This window comes from Manacus vitellinus, unplaced genomic scaffold, assembly GCF_001715985.3.
Source record: "Manacus vitellinus isolate BGI_N305 unplaced genomic scaffold, ASM171598v3 scaffold_29_pilon, whole genome shotgun sequence".
Lineage (NCBI taxonomy): Eukaryota > Metazoa > Chordata > Aves > Passeriformes > Pipridae > Manacus > Manacus vitellinus.
In genome coordinates, this window is record NW_021940207.1 from 1,063,335 (window position 1) to 1,083,970 (window position 20,636).

Sequence of the window (20,636 nt, forward strand, 5' to 3'; positions counted from 1 at the left end):
ATGGGGGGCAGCCCGTGCTTAGCGCGGTTCCTTCCCGCCGCCAGGGGGCGCTGCGTCCGCGCTGGTCTCGCCCTTCCCGCCTTGCCCGTGTCGCGGTTCCCGTTCCGGGCGAGGCCGGCGGCGCTGGATGGCGGGCAGCTTGCTTCCGCTCCAGCGCTGAGCCACCACGGCCCCGCGCTTGCTGTCGCTGCTCCGCGCCGAGCAGCACGACAACCCCGACTTTCCGCGGGGCTGCTGCCGCCGCCCGGGGCCGCCCCGGAGCGCCCCGCTGGCCCCGCCGGCCGCTTGGATGATGGGGCGCCGGGCAGCGGCCGGGCGGGCCGTGAGGGGCCGCGGGGCGCCACTCACCGCGTTCTCCTTCCCCCAGGAAAGACAGGGCGAGCCTCGACACCGAGATAAAGCGCTTCATCGCCAAGAAGGCGGATCTGCTCTTCGCGCACTCGTGGAAACCCAACGGGCCGATCGAGGACACGATCGAGGAGAATGAGGGTGGGTGGGTGAGGGGGGTCGGTAACGCCCGCGGGGTGGGTGAGGACACACTGTAGGTAAGTGTGGGACACACTGTGTTTAAGTGTAAGGACACTGCACTGGAATTAGCGGTATCTTTAAAACAGGCCTAAAAACTTTTCTTATTGCTTTGTATGGGATGTGCACGAGCTTCTCGTTGGCACAAATCAGTCAGATTTTAGCGTGTTTTGCTGCCGTGATGTATTCTGTATTTTCAGACAGTACTTTGGTCGTTTGTAACCGACTCTGTGTCCTGTGTTGCAGAGTGTTATGCTGTCATGCCACCCCTGGAGAGGTTCATGGAGGTGCCCAGGGAGGAGAGGAGGGAATTGTTTTTCCGCGACATCGAGCGAGGCGATATCGTGATCGGGAGGATCACCTCCATCCGGGAGTTTGGCTTTTTCATGGTGTTGATTTGTCTGGGAAGTGGTGTCATACGGGAAATTGCAGATTTGGAAATCACTGTAAGATACAGCTTTGGTCAATGCTCCGTTTTTGACATGTGTTAGTTGCCTCTTGCATCTCTTAACGGAGTGGTGTGTGTGAAGGTGAAACTGAGCTTTGGGATGATGGGTGGTTGTCTCTCTTTGTGGGCAGCTTATGATGCTTTGCTGAGCCAGGGAACACATCTTGTTGTGACCCACACTCTATTACTTTTGGGTTGAAAAGTTCATCATTTGTGGATGCGTGAATTTTTATTTGAACCAAACCATTTTTTAAGTATCACAGTTCTGATGTACATTAAGCTTAAACACATCTTTCTATGGCTTAATCTTGGGGAGGAAAAAACCCCAACCTTTCGGCTTCATTTATGATATTTGTGCTTTCTTGGGTTGCAGGCTCTGTGTCCTGTGAGGGATGTGCCTCCTCAAAGCAACCATGGAGATCCTCTGTCTTATTATCAAACTGGAGACCTTATTCGAGGTGAGTAGTTGTAGAATTGCTGGGAATTGGTTTGTTTGGGGTCTGAAGTGTTTCTGTACTTTTATCTTAACCTTTATGACTTCTTTAGCTGCAGTCAAGGATGTGGACCGTTACCATGAGAAGCTCACGCTGTCTCTTTACAGCTCAGCTCTTCCACCCAACCTTTCCAGTACCAAACTGGGCGTGATCACCTCCGATGACTTCCCAGTGCATTATAAGTAAGGATGTGCTGCCTCTCTGCTCTTGCTGGGTGTAGCCACTGTCTCTGAAGAGTGTGTCTTGACAGGTTGTCTGTCCCTTAAACTTGCCAGTGGTGTTTCTGATTTAATTGGATAATTACAGACTTCTTGTTGTTCATCTCTTTACTATACCTGCCTCTGGATATGTGAGTGTGGTTGGTGTTTTAACTGCTTTCCCAAAATGTAAGGAGCAGAAAGCATAGTGAGGTGTCTGTTGCTTTGGGACTGTGTTAACAAACAAATGAAAGAAACAAAAACCTTGAGAGACTGGAGTAAATTATTAACATTTCAAAACTCCCCTTAGAAGACGGGAGGACACAGCTAACTCTGCATTTTTATAATGGTTTTGTATGTTCTGGAGGTACCTAGATGGGTGCCAAAGTAGGTTTCAAAAGCTCACTTAAGAGGAAGGATATAAGGGTTGCTAAATAGTAGGAAAATAAATGCTTGTAGAACAGAATGGCTTGTGAGCAGTAATATAAATATCAATATAGGCATTTTTATTCTCAATATAAGGATGAAAAAATTAAGTATAGAGCCTGTGAGGTTTCATTTGTGTACATTGGTGCTTTTTTTAAGGCGAAGCATGGAAGTTGCTAATACAGGAGAGACATTTGAAGAGGTTTTGCATCGTTCCCCAGGATTTGCTAATCCATCATTAGTTGAATATTTAGCAGAAAAACTAGGACTAAGTGAGTCAAATCCACCGTCTTTGCTGAGAAGTCTTCAAATGTAAGTGATTTTTATATTGTTCCTATACTGTAGCTCTGTGGAGATTATTCTAATCCATTGAAATAGACTTGTGAGTGGAAGTCCTAGACCAGTTATACTTAAACCTTTTTCATTTTGACTTGCATGACTGCAGCTTACATGTCCTTAAATATTTAAAAGCAAACTCCTCTACAGTAAAGAATTTTTATTTGAAATTCTCTTACTCTGGATAAGCAAGATACCTTACCACACACAATGTTTGATACCAAATACTTTAGGAATTTATTGCATAACTCTTGTTATCTTCTTTGTATTGAAGCACAGGATGTTTAAGTTTTAATGTTTTCTGACAGATGTTTGTTTTAGTAATAGATATGACCTCTTTAGTAAAATGGGGTCAGATATATGCAATTATTGATGTTGTCAGCCCCACAAATGTTAGACCCAAAATAGGTGTGAACTTGGTATGTTTCTGTTAAATGTACTGCAGTTGTACTTGTTCAATTCAGGACTTTTAGAATGGTTTGGGAAAAATTGGTTTCAGAAATAAATAACCTTCCTGACTGAGGGAGAGCAGTAAGGCATGTATGAATAATATTTCGATTTATTTCAAGTGCATTACATATTATAAGTTTAACTTTGTAGACTCAGAAGGCCAACTTGATGGTTTTGTTTGTTTTTTTCCTTAAAGTAAAAATTTCAATGAAGAAGATTTTGCCCCTGCATTGAGGAAAAAGCAGTCTGCATCTTGGGCCCTGAAATGGTACGTGGTACTTCTTGTTATAGGTTAGGTTAGGTTACAGGTTACAGGTTATATTTCTTCAAAGAAAATACACTTTAAATCGGTTTTTCCACAACATGTTTAGTGATCTGCTAAGTGGGTGTGTGATAGATAAAGTCCCAAGATTCAGTTCCAAAATGCATCTCAGCTTTAAGGGAGAATGTTTATAATATTCTGGCCCATTCATGAGATTGAGAGCAAGATTTGTGTTAACACCAAGTACACAATTCTCTGTTTTTCAATTGAGTGTTCAGTGACCTCATACTTGTCAAGTCGTTTAAGCCTCAGACTGTAAATGTAACAAGTGACCTTGCTGTCTTTGGAAAGTTAAATGTATTTCCCTTGCTTCATTTGGAACAGCAGCCCTGGATATGTGCTGTTGCTTTTACACTGCACAGTGTATTTGCAACTTTGATTAGTTGCAAAAAAAGTTGCTTATAATGTTAATTAAATTTCAATTTTTTAAAAAAGTCTGTAATGAAAAGCTCTGAAAATCAATTTACATTATTCTCTTTCAGTAAGTTAATCTCTTAGCAAATGTGGAAGAAATGTTAAGGTAATGTGAAATTTAAAGCTTCAAAATATTGTTTAAGATGAGCTGGTTCCAGTGTGTGCCATCTGCCCCTGTCACCTTGTGCAGTTGGTCTGATGGCATTTTTGAGCTTTGGATACAATTAAGCCTGTTCCAGGTTCATGGTGGTAGGTGAAGAAAATGACTTAAATAATCATTCCATAAATAAAAACAATGTAATGTAGTAGCATCATCTGCAGAAATTCTCTTGAGTGCCTTAAGATTTTGGATTAAAGACAATATATTGTTGTGGAATTAAGTCAATATTGTATTAATTTGAAATGCCAGTGGGAAGTACATGGTAACAAGGCTCAGGTTTTATTACCTATCATGTGTTTGGAATTGTAATTTGTGAGTAACAGTGCAAAATCTGCATAGACAAACTGTACATAAGATTTTCTAAATACTTTTTCTCCAGTGTGAAGGCTGGGGTGGATTATTTCAAGGTTGGGCGCCATGTGGAAGCCATGAATGAGTACAACAAAGCTTTGGAAATTGATCCACAAAACGTTGAGGCTTTGGTAGCACGTGGAGCTCTGTAAGTCTGCTTGTCTCATTGGTTTTTCTGCTTTGCGAATGAGAAACCTCACTGCAATCTGTGCAACTTTCTCTTCTAGGTATGCAACAAAAGGAAGTCTAAACAAAGCCATTGGGGATTTTGAAATTGCTTTAGAAAACTGTCCTACCCATAGAAATGCAAGAAAATACCTGTGTCAGACCCTTGTGGAAAGAGGCGGGCAGTAAGTGTTGGGGTGAGGGGCTGGTTTGGCTGTTAACAATTTTTCTCATAATATTTTTTTTTTAATACCATTCTAGTTAGGATACAGAAGGGCATCTTTCCTTCCTGGCTGTGTTTAAAAAAAAAGTCCTTGAAAATATCCCTGCTCGTGTAGTTGGTTTACACTTTGTCCTCTGTCCCAGTTAAAATCCTGGCAAAATGTTTGAGGTTTAATCCTCAATATCCGTTTTAATCCTTTATACCCTTTCACTGCTAGGATACCAGGCTTGCATAAAGTCCTCTGAAATGTTTGAATATATTCCAAAAGGCTGTGGGGTGGGGTTTTTTTTTAGATAAAATCTTTGTAATAAAATGATGTACTGTAACTCTTCTGAAATATTGGTGAACCCCTCTAACACAAAATTTTAATTCTGAATATTCAGGGAATAGGTTTCTTTTAAATCCTCTGTTAAGAAGAGAGAGACAGTATTATTGGAATTGGAATTGACATTTTGAAGAGTAGTGTTACTGATCAGGGGTAGGAGATGATTATGTCAGAAATGCTGTTTTGGTGGCCTGAGGTGATAGAGGTGGTCTTGGAGGGATGCAGTGGTAGTGTCATTGTGCAAATAAGAAATATTTGCAAATAAGAAAGTCCTAAAAATAAGAAGAAGCTGCCAAAATCTGTGTCTTAACTGTATATGAATTATCATTGAATTTTAGATTGGAAGAGGAAGAGAAACTACTAAATGCTGAGAGTTATTATAAAAAAGCCTTAAGTTTGGATGAGACTTTTCAGGAAGCAGAAGAGGCCTTAACAAAACTCCGTAAGCACATCCAGGTGATTCTTTACTTTCTTTTCATATGGTGCTCTCAGTGACAATAAGTGAACATCAAAAATCATACTAAATCTTTTGAACAGAGAGGGTTTGAGTTGATGGTTTGTCTTACTCTCTGCTTCCCTACTCCACAGTAAATCTTTTCTAGTGAGCATTATGGCTGTACCTACCAGAAGAAAGGTATCTCTTGGTGACTCCACTGTTTTGAAAAGGATAGTAAAGAAATGCTGGACAGTGGAGACAGGGAAGGAGCAAAGCAGGGATAAGAATATCCCATCACACAAGCATGATTAATGCTGTTAACTTAAAACGTTCTGTGAATACAAAGTTGCAAAGTGTAAAACACTTCTGCAAGCCAGATTAACATTGTCACTATATAGTGACAGATCCTTGTCACTGGCCAGGTCCTGGGCCTTTGGGTAATTACAGAAAGATAGAGGAACACCAGGCAAAGTTAAGGCATGGGGAGATCACAGGAGAAGGGAAATTAAAAGGTAATTTAAAGGCAAACAGCAGGAGCTGGAGGGTGGGCGGGCAGACAGTTTGAATATCTCAGCTTTCTCCTCTGCTGTCTGGTGGTTTTTTCCTCTCTTCCCTTGCATGCAGCACATTTCCCAGGTGAGCCTGGTGGGTCTCTGTGCTAGTCTGAGTTGTCATCTTTTGTCTCTCGTTCACCTCCTTTGCTTGTGTTGTCTTCCACAGCAGGTCAAAGAGTAAAACAGAGCACTGAGGAGCAGGCTTGTTTTGTTCTGTGCTTCTGCATGTGAGGATGTACATAGGCTGGGGGAGATGGCCTTAGTCAGCATTTCTTCAGTTGGTGGAGCCATAATGCTGACAGGTTGTGTGGAAACAAGGGGGAAGGGGAGACAGGACAATCTTCTTAATAAAATTGAACTACACCACAGATAAACAGGTATATGGTATTTGAGCAGTATCTGCATTTGGCTGCTTTAGAAAGAGGTGTCAGTTAAAATGAGGGAGATAAATTTTTCTCCTTTAGCACTTTGCTATGGTCATTGCTGCAGCAAAGAACACAATAGCTGTTGGTTGTTGGTGTGCATGGCCTTGGCTGCAACAAAGGGTTTCCTTTATTATAGCTGTTAGCATAGTTGCTAAGTTTTGAAAACTCTAATCAGACTTTCTGCTCACTCTGAATCTGAATAGAGCTGCTCTGTAGGGCTGTAGGTGGCAGAAGTCTGATCTCTTATAGAGTTAAGTAGTCTAAGGATTATTCATCTGGTGAGATGCTCTTCTGCATTTACCTGTAACTTATGTATTAAGTCTGATCCTGTCCCTGCTGTGCTAGAAGGGCTGAAATGGCACTGGAGTGTGTTTTCCTGTAATACTGATGATGTGTTTTTCTCCAATGCATTTTCCTCTGAACGGGACCGTTGTTGCTGTGTCTGACGTCTGGTGCTGCTCGTCACCACCAAACCCCTGGATCGGATTTCTTACGTAAACTCTGCGTCAAACTGGGCTGTGAAATGGTTACCAAACGGTTTGTATTCAAACGTGGCCAACTTGAATTCATCTGAAACTGGGTTCTACCATGTTTTACTTGTAAACTGCAATAATGATACTTTCCCTCAAACTTTTGTCTCTATTTTGGTTTGGTTTTGGTTGTTTGGGTTTTTTCCTTATTTTCTATATGTTGGTAATTTTGGGGATTTTTTGCATATTCTACCTATAACTTTTGGGCTCTGTGTTTAACGGTGTGCTGGATCACGGGTACCACTGCAATGACTGGTCAAATATATTTTTTAATGGAATAAAAACTGCAATATGGTCCTTAAATATAAACCTGACTATCACAATGGCCAATACCAAACTCCTGAACAAAATTAATTTTTGGTCTGGGAATACTGGTAAAACATCCCTGGTGTGATTATACATTTGAATGGGGTTGAATGGGGGAAAATACCCTTGTTAACACTACTAATGTGATCTTTTTTATGATGCTTGGGTTCAAAAAAGAAATCTTTGGAAATGAGGGAGAAACAAGCTGCCAAAGAAGAGAGACAGAAAGCAAAGAAAGTAGAAACAAGTGCAGAAAAATTGCGTAAGCTCTTAAAAGAAGAAAAAAGGTAACTGTTATATTCAGGGTACTGGTTATGGGGCAGTAAGTGCAGACAAGACCGTGAACAATCCATTCCAGACAGATTGTCCAGCAGCAAGCTAGGGAGAATTTCTCCCTGGGTAAGCTGCTTTACCTCCAGAACCTTTTTGTGGGCAGTGTCCTTTAATGCATGTAACTTTTAATGTGCATGTGGAAGAGTTGTTGGAATACTTTGCAGTGTGACGTATTTCCAAAGTGTAATGCCATGTGTAATTGGGAAAGATGCCTTTTATAACAAACTGTTCAGTGGATTTAATCTTAATTTTTTGATGAAGAAATGACTTGGAATTGTCTTGCCAGGTCAGGCTGAGTTTCCCTTCACACCTTACAGTCCAAACTGGGGTATACAAATTAGCTTTCTGCATGTAATTTTTGCCTGATACTGAAGATTATCTCACGGGTTAATTACGTTTTTTTAGGTTGAAGAAGAAAAGGAAAGTATCGACTTCCTCCTCCTCCTCCTCTTCTTCATCCTCCTCCTCCTCATCATCATCATCATCAAGTGATTCATCATCAGATGAATCAGTGTCTTCTTCCTCCTCTTCCTCTGATCACAAGAAGCGTAGGAAAAAGCGTCGGCATAGATCTGAGTCTGCTCGCAGCTCCAAAAAAAGCTCATCTAGAGCTTCTTCCCATTATAAAGATCAGAATAGGAAAGAGGAGTGGTATTCCCCTCCGGCTGATACCTCTGCTTCTTTTCTTAACCAAAATTTTGAAGTGGAAAAGCTGCTGGAAAGGCAGGACAGCTTAGCATGTCCAAAAATGGAGGTAAAAGAGAAAGACAGACACTGTTCTTTGTCGAGGACTTCAGGTGATGATGAAGACACTTTTGGAGGTAGGTCTGAAGATTCAAGAGATTCTTACAGTAGCTCCAGAAGTCAGCCAAGTCATAGCAGAACTGAAAAATACGGTAAACCAGAGAGATTTTTCTCCAGTTGGAGGGGCTCTTCAGGTTCGTATCATAAATCATATGATAAACCGTGGATGCATTATTACCGGAGGTCAGAAAGGGACGTAGAGGGGAGAAGAGAGCAGTTTAGAAGACATGGCTCAGGTCAAGACAGGTATTACATGTCTCCATCAGGGTCTGACTATTCTGGCAGGTCGTGGGGGAAGTACAGGTCATACTCTAGCACCTGCTCACGTGAAGGTGACAAAGGTTATGACAGTGACAGGCATGTGTCAGGTCAGTATAAGAATGAAAGCGAGTCTAAGAATAGGAAAAGAAGTTCTGAAGAGAGTGATAAAACTAAAGAACCGGATGAGGAAATGTCTTTAAATGGTACAGAACAAGCAGAAAGTGGCACTAAAAGAAACCTGCCCCAGAACTTAGTTAATATATTCAACCAAATAGCTGAGTTTGAGAGGGAAAAAGGAAGTAAGCAGAAGAAACAGTGAAGTACCCTGAGAGTACACTGTTTGGATGAGTGTAGTTAAATGAACCTTTAACTGAGTATCTTGTGAGGAAATGCACATAAAAAGTGATAGAAAGGCAGGATTTTTTCTGTATTGCAGGATGTCAGAAAATTCTAAAAGATTATGTGGTGGAAAGAGATGGAAAGATATCTTGCATAAAATAGCAGTTATTATTTAAGTTTCCTGTGCTCTTAATTTGAGGTGTTCCTGTACAATATTCTGTCTGATGGGCTGAAATCCTTTGATACCCCTGGATATAGTTAGCTGTGACTTGCATCAAATAAGCACTTTAACAACAGATGGGTTTGATTTGGTTTGGTTTTTCTTGTCCTTGGGGTACTACTGACTGATGATATTTTTCTATCAAACTTCCAGCTATAGAAAAGGGATAACTGAATGAAGTCATGTGCCATCACAATGTATATAGTTCATTTGATCATTAAATTTTCTTAATTTTTCTTTCGTGTCTGGGTTTTTGTTAATGTTGCTGGGATGTTTCACACTGGTCACTGGTCCAATTCAGTGGAACCCTCCCCTGTCTGTGAAGGCAAGTGTATTACATTCTTTAAATATATCAAATGTTCTCTAGGAGTAATGTTAAAAAAAAAAACAACCAACTAAAGTAGTACAGAGGTTTTATAAGAGTGTTTATTGTCTAGGTAAGTTTAAGTATGAACCTTTGGGTTTGAGCATTGTTGTTGGGATTTGCTTTACAAGCAGCCTGAAGGCAGTGGTCGCGTTACTGAAGGAGGAGGTAACGCTGTCCCCAGTGAGATCTGCAAAGGTGGGTGTCAGAACCACACTAAGGAGCAAATACCTGTCAGCCCACACAATAACAATTGTACTTCTGCTGCAAGTGTTCCAGGTAACTCCATGGATATAGGTCAGTTGCAAAAATTAAGGAATCTCAACTAGATGACTTACAACTTCTTTTTGCCTTTAAAAATACCAGAGGTGCTGCCTCTGCTGGGTGGCTGTGAGCCAACAGCTGCTGCTTCCTCAGGAGTGGGGAGAGGCAAGGTCAGCTCAACGACTTTGAGGGATGAAGCCTGACTAGAGACTGAACTTGTTCTTCTGAAGGATCTGAAAGACAAATTTACTCATCAAGATACAGAAATTCCTTTATCTAAAACAGAGCTGCCAAAGGTGGCTCACAAAGCAGCCACCCAGCAGCCGTGTTCATTCCAGCTGAGATCCCCTGCAAAGATCTCACTAGTGGCTTCAGTAACCTCTGGGAATGTTAGACCATAACTGGTCAGTGTGGCACAGGCACTATGTGAGCATACCTTGGACAGGGGAAGAAGATATCAGTAAAAGCATATATATTTTCTCTATTTAATCAGGAAGGGGAGTTCACACTACCAAGTGTAAAATGTGGCTCAAAGTTGTGCTTTTATATTGTAAAAACACTTTTTAAATAGAGCAGGATTAGGAAATGTAAATGCAATTATTCTGTAATTACAGTTTTATTTTAAACTGATGGATGCTGAAGTAAACTTCATCATGTGCTAGAAAAATCTGGTAAACTTAAAGGACAGTGTAAGAAGAAAGTTTTTATAGAGTCCTCAGAAAGTAGAGACAATTGAGAAGACCTTTGGGAGTGAAAAATTCTGTCAGTTAGGAACCGATTTTGCTGGTTTAAACTTTATCTGAAAAAAAACTCAAACCAACCCAACAATGCTAGTACTTACCTGGTAGTATGTCGTGTGGATTGAGAACTCTGACTACCATCAGCAGAAGCAGTAGGAAGCTCTAAATTGGACTAGAAAATTTGGAAAGAAAAAACAAGTTGAAGTGGTGGTTGTATAATAGGACTGGGATATCAGGAGGGTTTATAGTGCTGGGTATTTGCAGAGCTGTGGAAAAGGGATGAACATTTTCCTGTTTTACTGTAAGTATATTGTTGAATTTAGGAGTTGCCCTTAAAGAAGCTCAGCAGTAGGCTGGAGCTCTCACTCAAGATTTTGGTGGCAGTTAACTGGAAAGCTCACCTGGCTAAAGTACATTTGAAAGCTTGCAGTTAAACCAGGATTTGTTTCTAGAACATCAGCTATCACTTGGTTGACGGTTCTGTTGAAGCTTTTCAATTCACGAAGATCAATGTCTCTCTCTTCCTCTGTTTTTGTTCCATTTTGCCTCAGAGACTGAATTTCTCTGGATAGTCTGGAACACTTAACACAAATATTTTTAAAGCATTGCTCTTATGAAAATACAACACTGTTTCAGAACCCTGCTAAGCTAAAACCAGAGTTTAACCCACACTACTGTCTATCATTACAAAGGTAGAAGTTGTCAGTCACATACAAACCTGTTTTATAACCCTTTCTAGTTTTGGCTTCTGTTCTTCAATGTCCTTGTTCAGCTGCAGAATAAGATCTTGTTTTTCCTCCTTTTGCTCTTGGAAGAGGGCTTTCTGCTTCTCTGCTACATCAAGGTATTGTTCCATGCTCTGCAAATTCATTTGAATGGCAGTGTTAGTTTATAAAGCAGTTTTGGTATCCTTTCACTTTTTGTATTTCTTTGTGGAAGGGTTTGTTGTCATTACGACTTGTTTCTAGATGTACCTCAAGCAATTAGTGCTATCGATAACTCAAAACTTTGTTTAGTGGACACAGACCTGGATAAAGTGACTACCAGGTAATTTACATATCTTAAAAAAATTACTTTAAAGGTACTGTTAGTGAAGTTGCAGGTATGTGTTTTCAGATGTGCTTCTGAGCAGTGTCTACAAATTATTTACTTGGCACACCACCAATTTACTAGTGCAAGCTATCCTAAGAAACCCCAACATAGTTTCCTGTGGAAAGAGATGGATACCTTTGACTGGAATTAATATAATCAGCTCCATAAGGGCAGCTCTGTTTTTGTGTTTGTTTTTTTTTTAAATAAATAAATAAAAAGGCAGGAAAGGGTGTGCTGTAACACCTCATTATGTCCCAGGGTTTACTCCCTGATGAAGATCTGTGTCCCTTTACCTTAAGAAATAACACATCTGAAAGAAGAGAGATGTCCTGCTTTGGTAGAATAAGCAATAGGAACGTTTGTTGACTCAGGGCTTAGAACAGTTGTGCATGTGGCAGTGTTCCTCGATTTCCTCTGCCTAATAAAGTTCTAACTAAATGTCACACATCAGAATTAAGTGTTGCTCTTTCTTAAGGTCCAAGTGGCTTTTCCATAACCAGGGGAACCAAGAATGAGTCCTTGCTGTGGAGCCTGAACACAAGTTCTCCTTTCCCTGTGTTTAGTGCTCAGCCTGCTATGTTATGAGTCAGCTAAATTAATTCTGTTTAAACTGAAGCACCCTCAGTGCTAATAAAACTGAATTTGTTCCAGAAAAATCCTGGGACATAGATGCCAGAGGACACAAGATGAGTGTGTTGATGCAATAGTGGCATGTGCTGCACACTAAAGCACAGCTGCTTTAGTGGCTGCCAGAACAGCATCTGTCAGTGCATTCTGGACTCTGAAACTTCTAGCTGTAGGTGTGACTTAAAACCTCAAGTTTTGTTGTGATTCAAGAAAATTCAAGTAAGCACTCAAATATAAAAGACCAGACAAAAATTTGTACCACAATTTCCTAATCTTCCTCTAGGATGGCTTGCATGGGTTTAGCCACGTGCTGCAGTCTTGTCTGTTTGACTAGAACTTTTATTTTACCTGGAGATTTTCCTGAAGTTCCTTGATCTGTCTTCTTTTGCACTGGTATGTTTCATCAGCAACCCTTTTCTCCTCCTCTAGTTTCAGTCTTTCCTCACGTTCCTCACCTGTGATCCCAAACAATGAGGCAGCATTTTTGCTGTGTATACAACTGTATTTTCACTTGAAAATAAGTTGGACCTTAAAGGAGCTGCATCACAGAGTATTACTATATGGGTGTTGACGGTATTTCAGCAACTTCAAGATTTGTGGGTTTTTTAAATACTCTCCTACTAATTCCAGATTACTTTGAAAAAGTAACTAGCTTCATGAGGGAAAATGATTTAAAAGCTACTGGTTCCAGAGCCAGTAGAGGGCACAAAAGTTAAACTTAATTCTAGATAATACTTATTAATTATGTAATTTCTCAAAGTGATGGTTTTTAGACACTAAACAAAAAGTTCCACTGTGAGAGAGAGCAAAGTTACGAAGTCTGAGTGTCAGTGCAGTTATCCACTAGGCCCATGTACTCCAATGGACACCACTTCCTCCCAGGGATGATCCCCCAGGAATCATCTTTATGCTTTGCCTCTCCCGTCTGTTCCTACTTACGACTATTCACAAAGTGTATACAGGCTTAGAGATTTTCACACAAATCTGAGAGAACAACATAAATCTTAGTTAATTACACCTGACTACACTTTCTTCTGCGCTTGTTCTGCTGAGCTATTCACAGCAGCATGGGAATTACACTCCCTTTTGCTACTCTCAGTTTAGTCTCTCTCTGATTCATTCTTTTGTGCCATGGAATTTCCCCACTACATACCCGAGCTGTGTGATCATCACCACAGCAAACAGCAATTCCTGTTTTACATACTTGTCTCAGTGACTTCCTTGAAAGAGTTTCGGAAGTTGCTGTTGCAGCTATTAAGAACACGCAAAGTGTTTTCCAGAGCTACGATTTCTTTTTCAGCTTTGCAGATCTTTGCTTCCAAATCATCACCTTCTTGTTGAAGTGCTTGCTTTTCCTGTGCAGCCTGAAAGCAAAACAGGTATTTTAGGTGCCTGCACATTTACTGAAAGTATTAGGATCATTATAGAGAAAAAAATAGGGGTTTAAGTCGCTTGAACTGAGATTTGAGTGACTGGGGGACTGGGAGGACTAGTTATTTACAGTACTGGACGTTCTTTGAGGTATTTAATCCATGTGCATTTCATGATGGATATCTGCCTCTCTAGCTAAGCCCTCCAAGTCCTGACCAACAGCATCCACAGTGTAGGGAGCAATGTCCATGCCCTGCACTGCTGACTTGAACTGCAGCACATGTTTCACATCTGCTTCCTTCACCCACAAAATGCAAGAGTTGAGATTGTACATTATAGAAAACCACAGAGAGACTGCTAGAAGTCATCCAGTTTAGGAATTACTTGTAACTCTTCATTTACCTGACCAGCAAGATTTAAGAAACAACCAACAGGTGAAATATTTTCTATGCCCTCAGAAAATATGACACTGAGAAAAATCTCTGTAGGTGTGGAGGGTGTTTTATACACCCACAGTGACCACATGGGTTCTGCTGAGGGTCTTCTGCTGTTCTGGATCTCACAGTAGCAGAAATACTATCATTAAGAAATTTAACACTTAAGAATATGAAAAATACGAACTTCAGAGCCAAGTTCACAGCTGGAAGCATTTTGTCTTAACAAGATATCAGAGAATTTGTGGAGATCAAAAATAATAGATTCCTGTTCCAGAACCAGGGTATTGCATTATGGATAAATACTGATTTTTTTTTTTCCAGTTAAAAGCTGAAGTATGCATGAATGATTGGTAAGTGAAAGGGGAAAGCTGACATTCTTCAAGGTGCAAACACCATGTGATAAATACCTAGAAATAACTGACAAGTAGAATTTAAGATCATGTGAGACTGTGATAAACTAGTTTTCAGTTCATAGCATTGCCACTTGGCAAGTAATTCTTGTGTCTTTGTAAATTAGTGAGCACTGAAGTGAAATGTTCAAACTGCTCAAAATTAAGGCTCCACAGAGATTCATGTGAAATGGCTGTATCATTTAAATAACCAGCAATGTCAAATAGCATAAAACAATTAGACTCAAAGTAAGCAGTAAGCAAAGAGATTGCCTTAGTTACTTGAATAGAGCCCCGGGAAATCTATAGCTTAGATACTTGAATTAAAGTGAAATACGTTAAGAAAATACCTTAATCACATAGTAGGCTTGACTTTTCTGCTCCTCTCCTTCAGGGGGCATCATGGCAAGAGTAAAAATTTCATATCTGCGTCTCAGTTTGTCAATTTTACTTAGGCATTCTTGAAATTCAGCACTGATTTGTTTGGGGAGAAAAGAAATGAATTGAGAAAGTGTTTGTCTGGCAGTGTTTTGTGGGCAGTTCTTGCTGTGGCAGTTTAAATTCCTGGTGTTATTCCAGCAGCCTGTAGCAGGAGGCAGGCAGAGCAGCAGTTGTGCTGCTACTGGTCTTGGTTGCCTTCTGTGTTCTCCCAGCCACAGACACCCATTGTTCTGGTTACCTACACTGAGTCAAATCTATTTTGACATTCCAGATCACTGCATCCTGGGAGGCTGTGCCACAGTCCTTCCCAAAATTTACAGATTTGGCGTTTCAGTCCTACGGCTGCCCCTGCTGATGGTATCTTAACATTGCCACTGCTGGATGAGCACAAGCAACAGCAGAGAACGACCCCAAATCAAATTACATGAAAGTATCAATTAGCTGGGTAATTACCAAAGGAAGAAAGGCACAGTCTGCACTCTTGGTGAGCAGTTAAGCCTCAGCCACTCTAAATCACTCTAATTTCCCATTGTGTGGGGTGTGGTTAGCAGGGCAGTTCAGCTGCTGGAATGTTCATTTTTGGCTGGATATTTCCCTGGGATTTCAGGGCTAAAGCCTTCCCAGATGCTTTGCACTGGTTATTACAGGAGGGAAAAGTTATTTTATAAGAGGGTACATATGTAATTCGGAAGATTTATTATGTTATACATTATGTTTCCACATAATGGAAAGCTCATTAGTTAAAAAGAAGAAAAAAACCCAACCAACCAAAACATATCACAAACCTAATCACCAAGGGGCTAAAGCTGCACCTAGATGTCAGAGAAGGGATCTCTTGCTGGCCTCTCCTGTCTTAGTATATAGCTTTGAGTAAGATTTATTTCTTCTTCAATTTCTCTATGGGTGAAACTGGATAAAATGTTTCTCTTTTCACTAAGTCCCCATATAAAATATACTCAAAGCTACAGGTTTAATTTATATAAGCACAGTTACCTTCTGCGTTGCCTTTCCTGCTCCACGAGTCTTATCTGGGAATCCAGCATTGCCTTATGGATCTTAATTTCCTCAGTTCTTTCTGCTATGGCTTTATTTAACTCCAGTCTTTGTTTTTCCATTGATAGAACTTTCTCTGTCTTATTACACAGAGTATCTTTAAGGCGCTTCAGTTCTAGTTTTAGGAGGTTATTGTCGACCATCATGTCCTAATAAATGCCAAAAGGGTACCAAAATTATGATTTTTTATAATTTAATAAATCAATATTTATTCATTATTTTACCTTTAATATATATATAACTGTAAGACTCATTTTGCTCTGCATTTCAAAATGTTGCCATTTTCTTATTTGCCAACAGTTTACATGGTGAGTGTGACAGGGGTAGATTGTTTCCTGATTGGTTTTATACAAATTCATCAGGTTTGGTAATTCACTCTGAGTTTTGGGTTGTTAGACTTTTCCATCTACAACTTCTTCAGTTTAGGTGGTTTCAAACAAATTAGGAGACCTTACAAGGAATTTTCTGAAGCAGTCAATATCTTTCTTGAACCATTAAAACCATCTGGGAATATGTTCCAGATCCTGTAGGTCTGCAAGTCATGTTACATGAGCAAACTTTTTATACACCAAAGCTTATGAAAAGCAGCAAGTGGTGAACTTCCTTAGCGTGCAAACACTTGGAATCATTTTCTTCAGATCTCTTATGGATCCCAAACTCTGTACCAATTTTTATCTGAGTTGTTTTAGGCCATCAGCTTCTTTCTTTTGTTGCCCTGAATTTCATCCCCAAAGAAAAGTCCCATGTTAGGGAAAGAGTTTTCATTGAGGAGCAAGTGCACCAGTAAAGCTGACAGCAAAACTCTTTTCCCTGCTACTCAAACCATCTTGTTTTGCTGTGTTAGTGCTTCCTTAAGGAACTAAAGCTTATTGCAGGAAAAAAAGTGCAATAATTAGAGGAGTGGGAACCATATTTTTTGTTTATTAACATGAGGAGAAGGACTTCCATTTTGTTTCTAACTCCTTATTTTGGAATATGGATTGATCCAAACCATCTGCTAGAAAAAAACCCTCAAATTTAATAACAAAACTGTGCCAAAGTTATTAGTAGGCATCACAGATTGAGAAAAAACACTCAGTGCTAGGTAGAGACATCCTTGAACAGTAAATGCCTTTTCTATTTTAAAGGTAGTTGCTTCTCAGAAAAAAAGCAACCATCCACTGATACTGTGGTATAACTAATGTGGGATTAATTGATACCTCATCAAACTTTATGCTGTATAGAGAGGAGAAGCAACACTTTGTCTAGTAAGATAATAGTGATGAAGCTGAAAGTTTGGTAAGTTAGAAAAACTACAAAAAGGATTTTTATGGATATAATGATGTAGCACCATGGGAGGCAGACAACAGCCCAAACAAACAGATGTGTCCTGTATTAGTAAAGTTGTGGAATAATACTGTACCTGCTTAAGGGCCTTAGCTTTTTTTAAATCCTGAATTGATCTCTCATTGTAAAGATTTAGTTCATCTATCTTCACCACCAAAGCACTTGTTTCTTCTCCTGTCTTATGAATTGTTCTCCTCACGAACTGGACATCATTCTGTGAATGTAAAATGCAACAAAAGCTACCAGTTAATTTTAAATGAGATAATTTTAGGTTCCTGGAACCAGGAACCATCATCATCATGTGTCCATCTGTCTTTGATATGTAAAATTCCTGGAGGGGGGGTTGAATTTGCTCACTGCTCAATTTCCCATCTCTTCAAAACTCAGGTGTGGGCACTACTTGCCCAACATTAACTGGAGATCCATGCAATGACAAGATTTAAAGGGCTCTCCTATAAGTAGTTTCTTCCCCTCATTAAGTCAAATTCTTTCTCAGCTATCACTTTGAGAAACCAGTTGTTATGTTTTATTAAAAAAACTGACTTTTTACTTTCTCTGGCTTCTCTTTGAAAAGAGTTTTCTAAATTTGTTAAAATATAGCTGATTAATACTCAAAGACAATACTTATAAAAAGAAATTATAAACCGGCTACAGAATAACTGGTTGGTTTTTCTCTACAAGAAAGGTAAGTGCATTTTTAAAGAATTAAGGATGATCACTGCATAGGAAAACCAGAGGACAAGCATGTGTATGCAAAATTCTCACATGGGAAGAAAACCAGAAAAACAGTATTTCTGAATTATGGATCAGGATGGGGTCAACTGTCCCTTCAGTTCAGTAATGTGACTTTGGACAACTTTAAATGCAACTGTACTTATGAATTTATGAAAAATATAAAAGTAACAGCTTCACAGAATAGCATTCTCCTATTTCTGCAAGGTCCTAACAATAAACTCAGACATTTGCAAGCAGTTGGTAAGACCTTGATGAAAGCTAAGCTTGTCTTTCCAACGTTGCAATGCTGGTCTTCATGCTCAGGTGTCTCAGTTGGGCAGTAATAACCTATTTTTCTGGGTATAGGGAATATATGAAGTTTTCCACATGGGTTACATAAAGTTCAGATGCCTTTTAATCTGTGTTATTGATAAGACCCAATCTCCTTAATTCCCTGAGGTTTCTAGATGTTGCACAGTCAGCCTGATGTGCTAAAGAAGTCACCTGAAGTTTCCTGTACTGTGCCTGTAGAACATCATAGACATTTTTCTTTTCTTCTAGGGTTTTCTTAAGTTCAGCAACTTTTGCTTCCAAAATTTCTTTTTCATCTGAATTAACCTCCCCTTCTAACCGTGACAGCCGTCTCTGTATTCGCTGAATATAAAAATCCTGTTAAAATAAATTTTAAGAGAATTAATAGTATGAGATAAGCAATAAACTTGGATCTAAACGTTGGCATTAGGACAATCACCCAATTAAACTATTGTTTTTATAATCATTTCTGGCTTATAGACCTCATTAGCAAAGTATCTTAGATGACTGATGAGCAGTGATGGTTCAGGGGTAATCTTCTAGAAGAGTAACAAAGCACACTCAGCACAGGCTGCTGTAGGGAGGCTTACAGGGGAGTTGCCATCTTGCTGTTACCAGTGGATGCTGATATAAAAGAGCAAATTTTCAAAGTGGTGCATAGGAAAAATGCACATAATCCAATTAGTAAATAACAGGATTTTGGCATGTACCTCTTGCATTGCTTAAAAAATACACCCTGAGGTGTCTGTGGTTCAGAGGGATCAAAGTAAAGAATGGATTTTAGAAATTAGTGGGAAAAGCAGCAAATGCAAAAAAATAATGAAATACACAAGTGCAAAATGTAGGTGATACTTTAGCAAGTTTCAGTAATTTCAATTTTATCTGTACATCTAGAGACAGAAATAAATGCAGACTTTATAATAAATTGTACTGCATGGCATTTCCCAAATGGAAAGATGTTATAGATTACAGAATTTAAGCAACTCCCAATCAGTAGACTCAAGAAACAGTCATAGTATGAAAGTACATTAACATTTTACCTGGTTATATATTAATTCTTGTTGTTTAAACAGTTCTGCATCAAGTCTGCGCAGTCGACACTGGAGATTTCTAAGTGATTTTTGAGCTCCCCCAATTTCTGATAGAGCAACCTTCTCCTTATCCTTCTGCACTTTTAACTCCTGATTCTTCTTGAAAAGTAGTTCCTTTAACTGTCTCATTTCATTTTCTTTTTCCTGGTAACAAATTGATTGTTAAGCAGAAAGAAGTAATTAATCACATCAGAAGTAATTTTGGGGAAATTACTTGCTTTTATTAGTCACATATAGGAAAATTAAAATTTTTAATACTATATCCATTAATATGAACATAGAATTTCATAGGTCTTCAAAATGGTTGGCAAGAAGAGTATTTGACTTGAAGTAATATTTTTTATTTATTTTTTAAATCTAATCCTACCGTATTATTATATGACTTTTTTCCCAATTATGGGAATGCTACTCTTTCAGCCTTTCAGAAATCTAAATTCCTGTTGTCTTTTTAAAAAAACTTCCTCATTGCCTCCAGCATATGTGAATATTTGGAGAAATTATTACAAAGGTTTTCAATGGTTTATTAAAACTTGTAACTCTCTGTGTGTACATGTGTATTTATATAAGCTGGAATAATTCTGTTTGAAAGATTACACATTTTAAAATCCCTTCCTTATTATCAGAGGTAAATTGCCATTAACACCTAAATCAGTGCAGGAAATGAGGTTTTAGTAGGGTCTGTTACAGGAAGACAGTGCTGAACATTTCAGGTAACCTGAAATGTACTGAAAACCAATAAAATTGAGATTATTTTCTTTTTATAAGCCTAACAAGGAAGACAATTTTATTCTTTTCCTCCCTCTTTCCTCAACTCAAATAACCAAAGACTATCCAAAGCTCAAGCCAGTTTCCTGTAAGGTACATCCTAAAATGAGTGATGTGACTTCCCATTCCTGTTCCAAAGGACTCATTTACATTTAGCTCAAGTCTGGTACAGAATTTGAAGATGTACATTTAAATTAATATGCAAAACACCTGAGATCAGACTTTTCTGTGTTGATTAACAATGTGTTTATTCTTGATTTAATATGTATACAACCCTCTTGCTGGCTTAAATAATGGTGAAAGATAACTCAGCTCCTTCTTTAAGAGTTCACAGTCACAGTCCACATTCTACCAAACAGAATTTTTTTGTTGTTGAACTTGCTGCAATTCCAAATCCAAAACTTAGGACATAAAAGGCAACTGTAAATTTAATATGAAATTGTTATGGACTGTATAGCACATGTCAGTGGTCTTTGGATCATGCCTGAACAAAGCAATTTAATTTTGGAAGCAAACTGGTTTCTAAGCATGTCCCCAGTGCTGAGCTGTATTTCTGAAGCTAATGGCAGTGATGAATTCATCCACTGTCATTGGATCTTGCTTTGA

General features: G+C 39.2%; 2 protein-coding genes across 2 annotated transcripts in view; one reads left to right on the plus strand and one right to left on the minus strand.

Annotated features, from left to right (window-relative positions):
* On the plus strand, positions 1–9,705 carry TTC14 (tetratricopeptide repeat domain 14). The gene is given in 13 exon segments (XM_025895369.2): positions 1–271; positions 328–489; positions 772–971; positions 1,347–1,431; positions 1,520–1,649; positions 2,250–2,402; positions 3,073–3,144; positions 4,152–4,271; positions 4,351–4,473; positions 5,175–5,292; positions 7,265–7,374; positions 7,826–8,805; positions 9,482–9,705. Coding segments are annotated over 13 exon segments (2,748 nt in total).
* The window catches only part of CCDC39 (coiled-coil domain containing 39), a 20,017-nt gene continuing 8,839 nt past the window's right edge, over positions 9,459–20,636 (minus strand). The window contains exons 10-20 of the mRNA XM_018074994.2: positions 19,215–19,409; positions 18,367–18,531; positions 17,225–17,362; positions 15,763–15,971; positions 14,679–14,802; positions 13,336–13,495; positions 12,480–12,586; positions 11,131–11,271; positions 10,814–10,993; positions 10,514–10,584; positions 9,459–9,905 (exon numbers count right to left, since the gene is read on the minus strand). Of these exons, the coding sequence (XP_017930483.1) occupies positions 9,743–9,905; positions 10,514–10,584; positions 10,814–10,993; positions 11,131–11,271; positions 12,480–12,586; positions 13,336–13,495; positions 14,679–14,802; positions 15,763–15,971; positions 17,225–17,362; positions 18,367–18,531; positions 19,215–19,409 (1,653 nt within the window). The 3' untranslated portion in view covers positions 9,459–9,742. The remainder of the gene's footprint in view (positions 9,906–10,513; positions 10,585–10,813; positions 10,994–11,130; positions 11,272–12,479; positions 12,587–13,335; positions 13,496–14,678; positions 14,803–15,762; positions 15,972–17,224; positions 17,363–18,366; positions 18,532–19,214; positions 19,410–20,636) is intronic.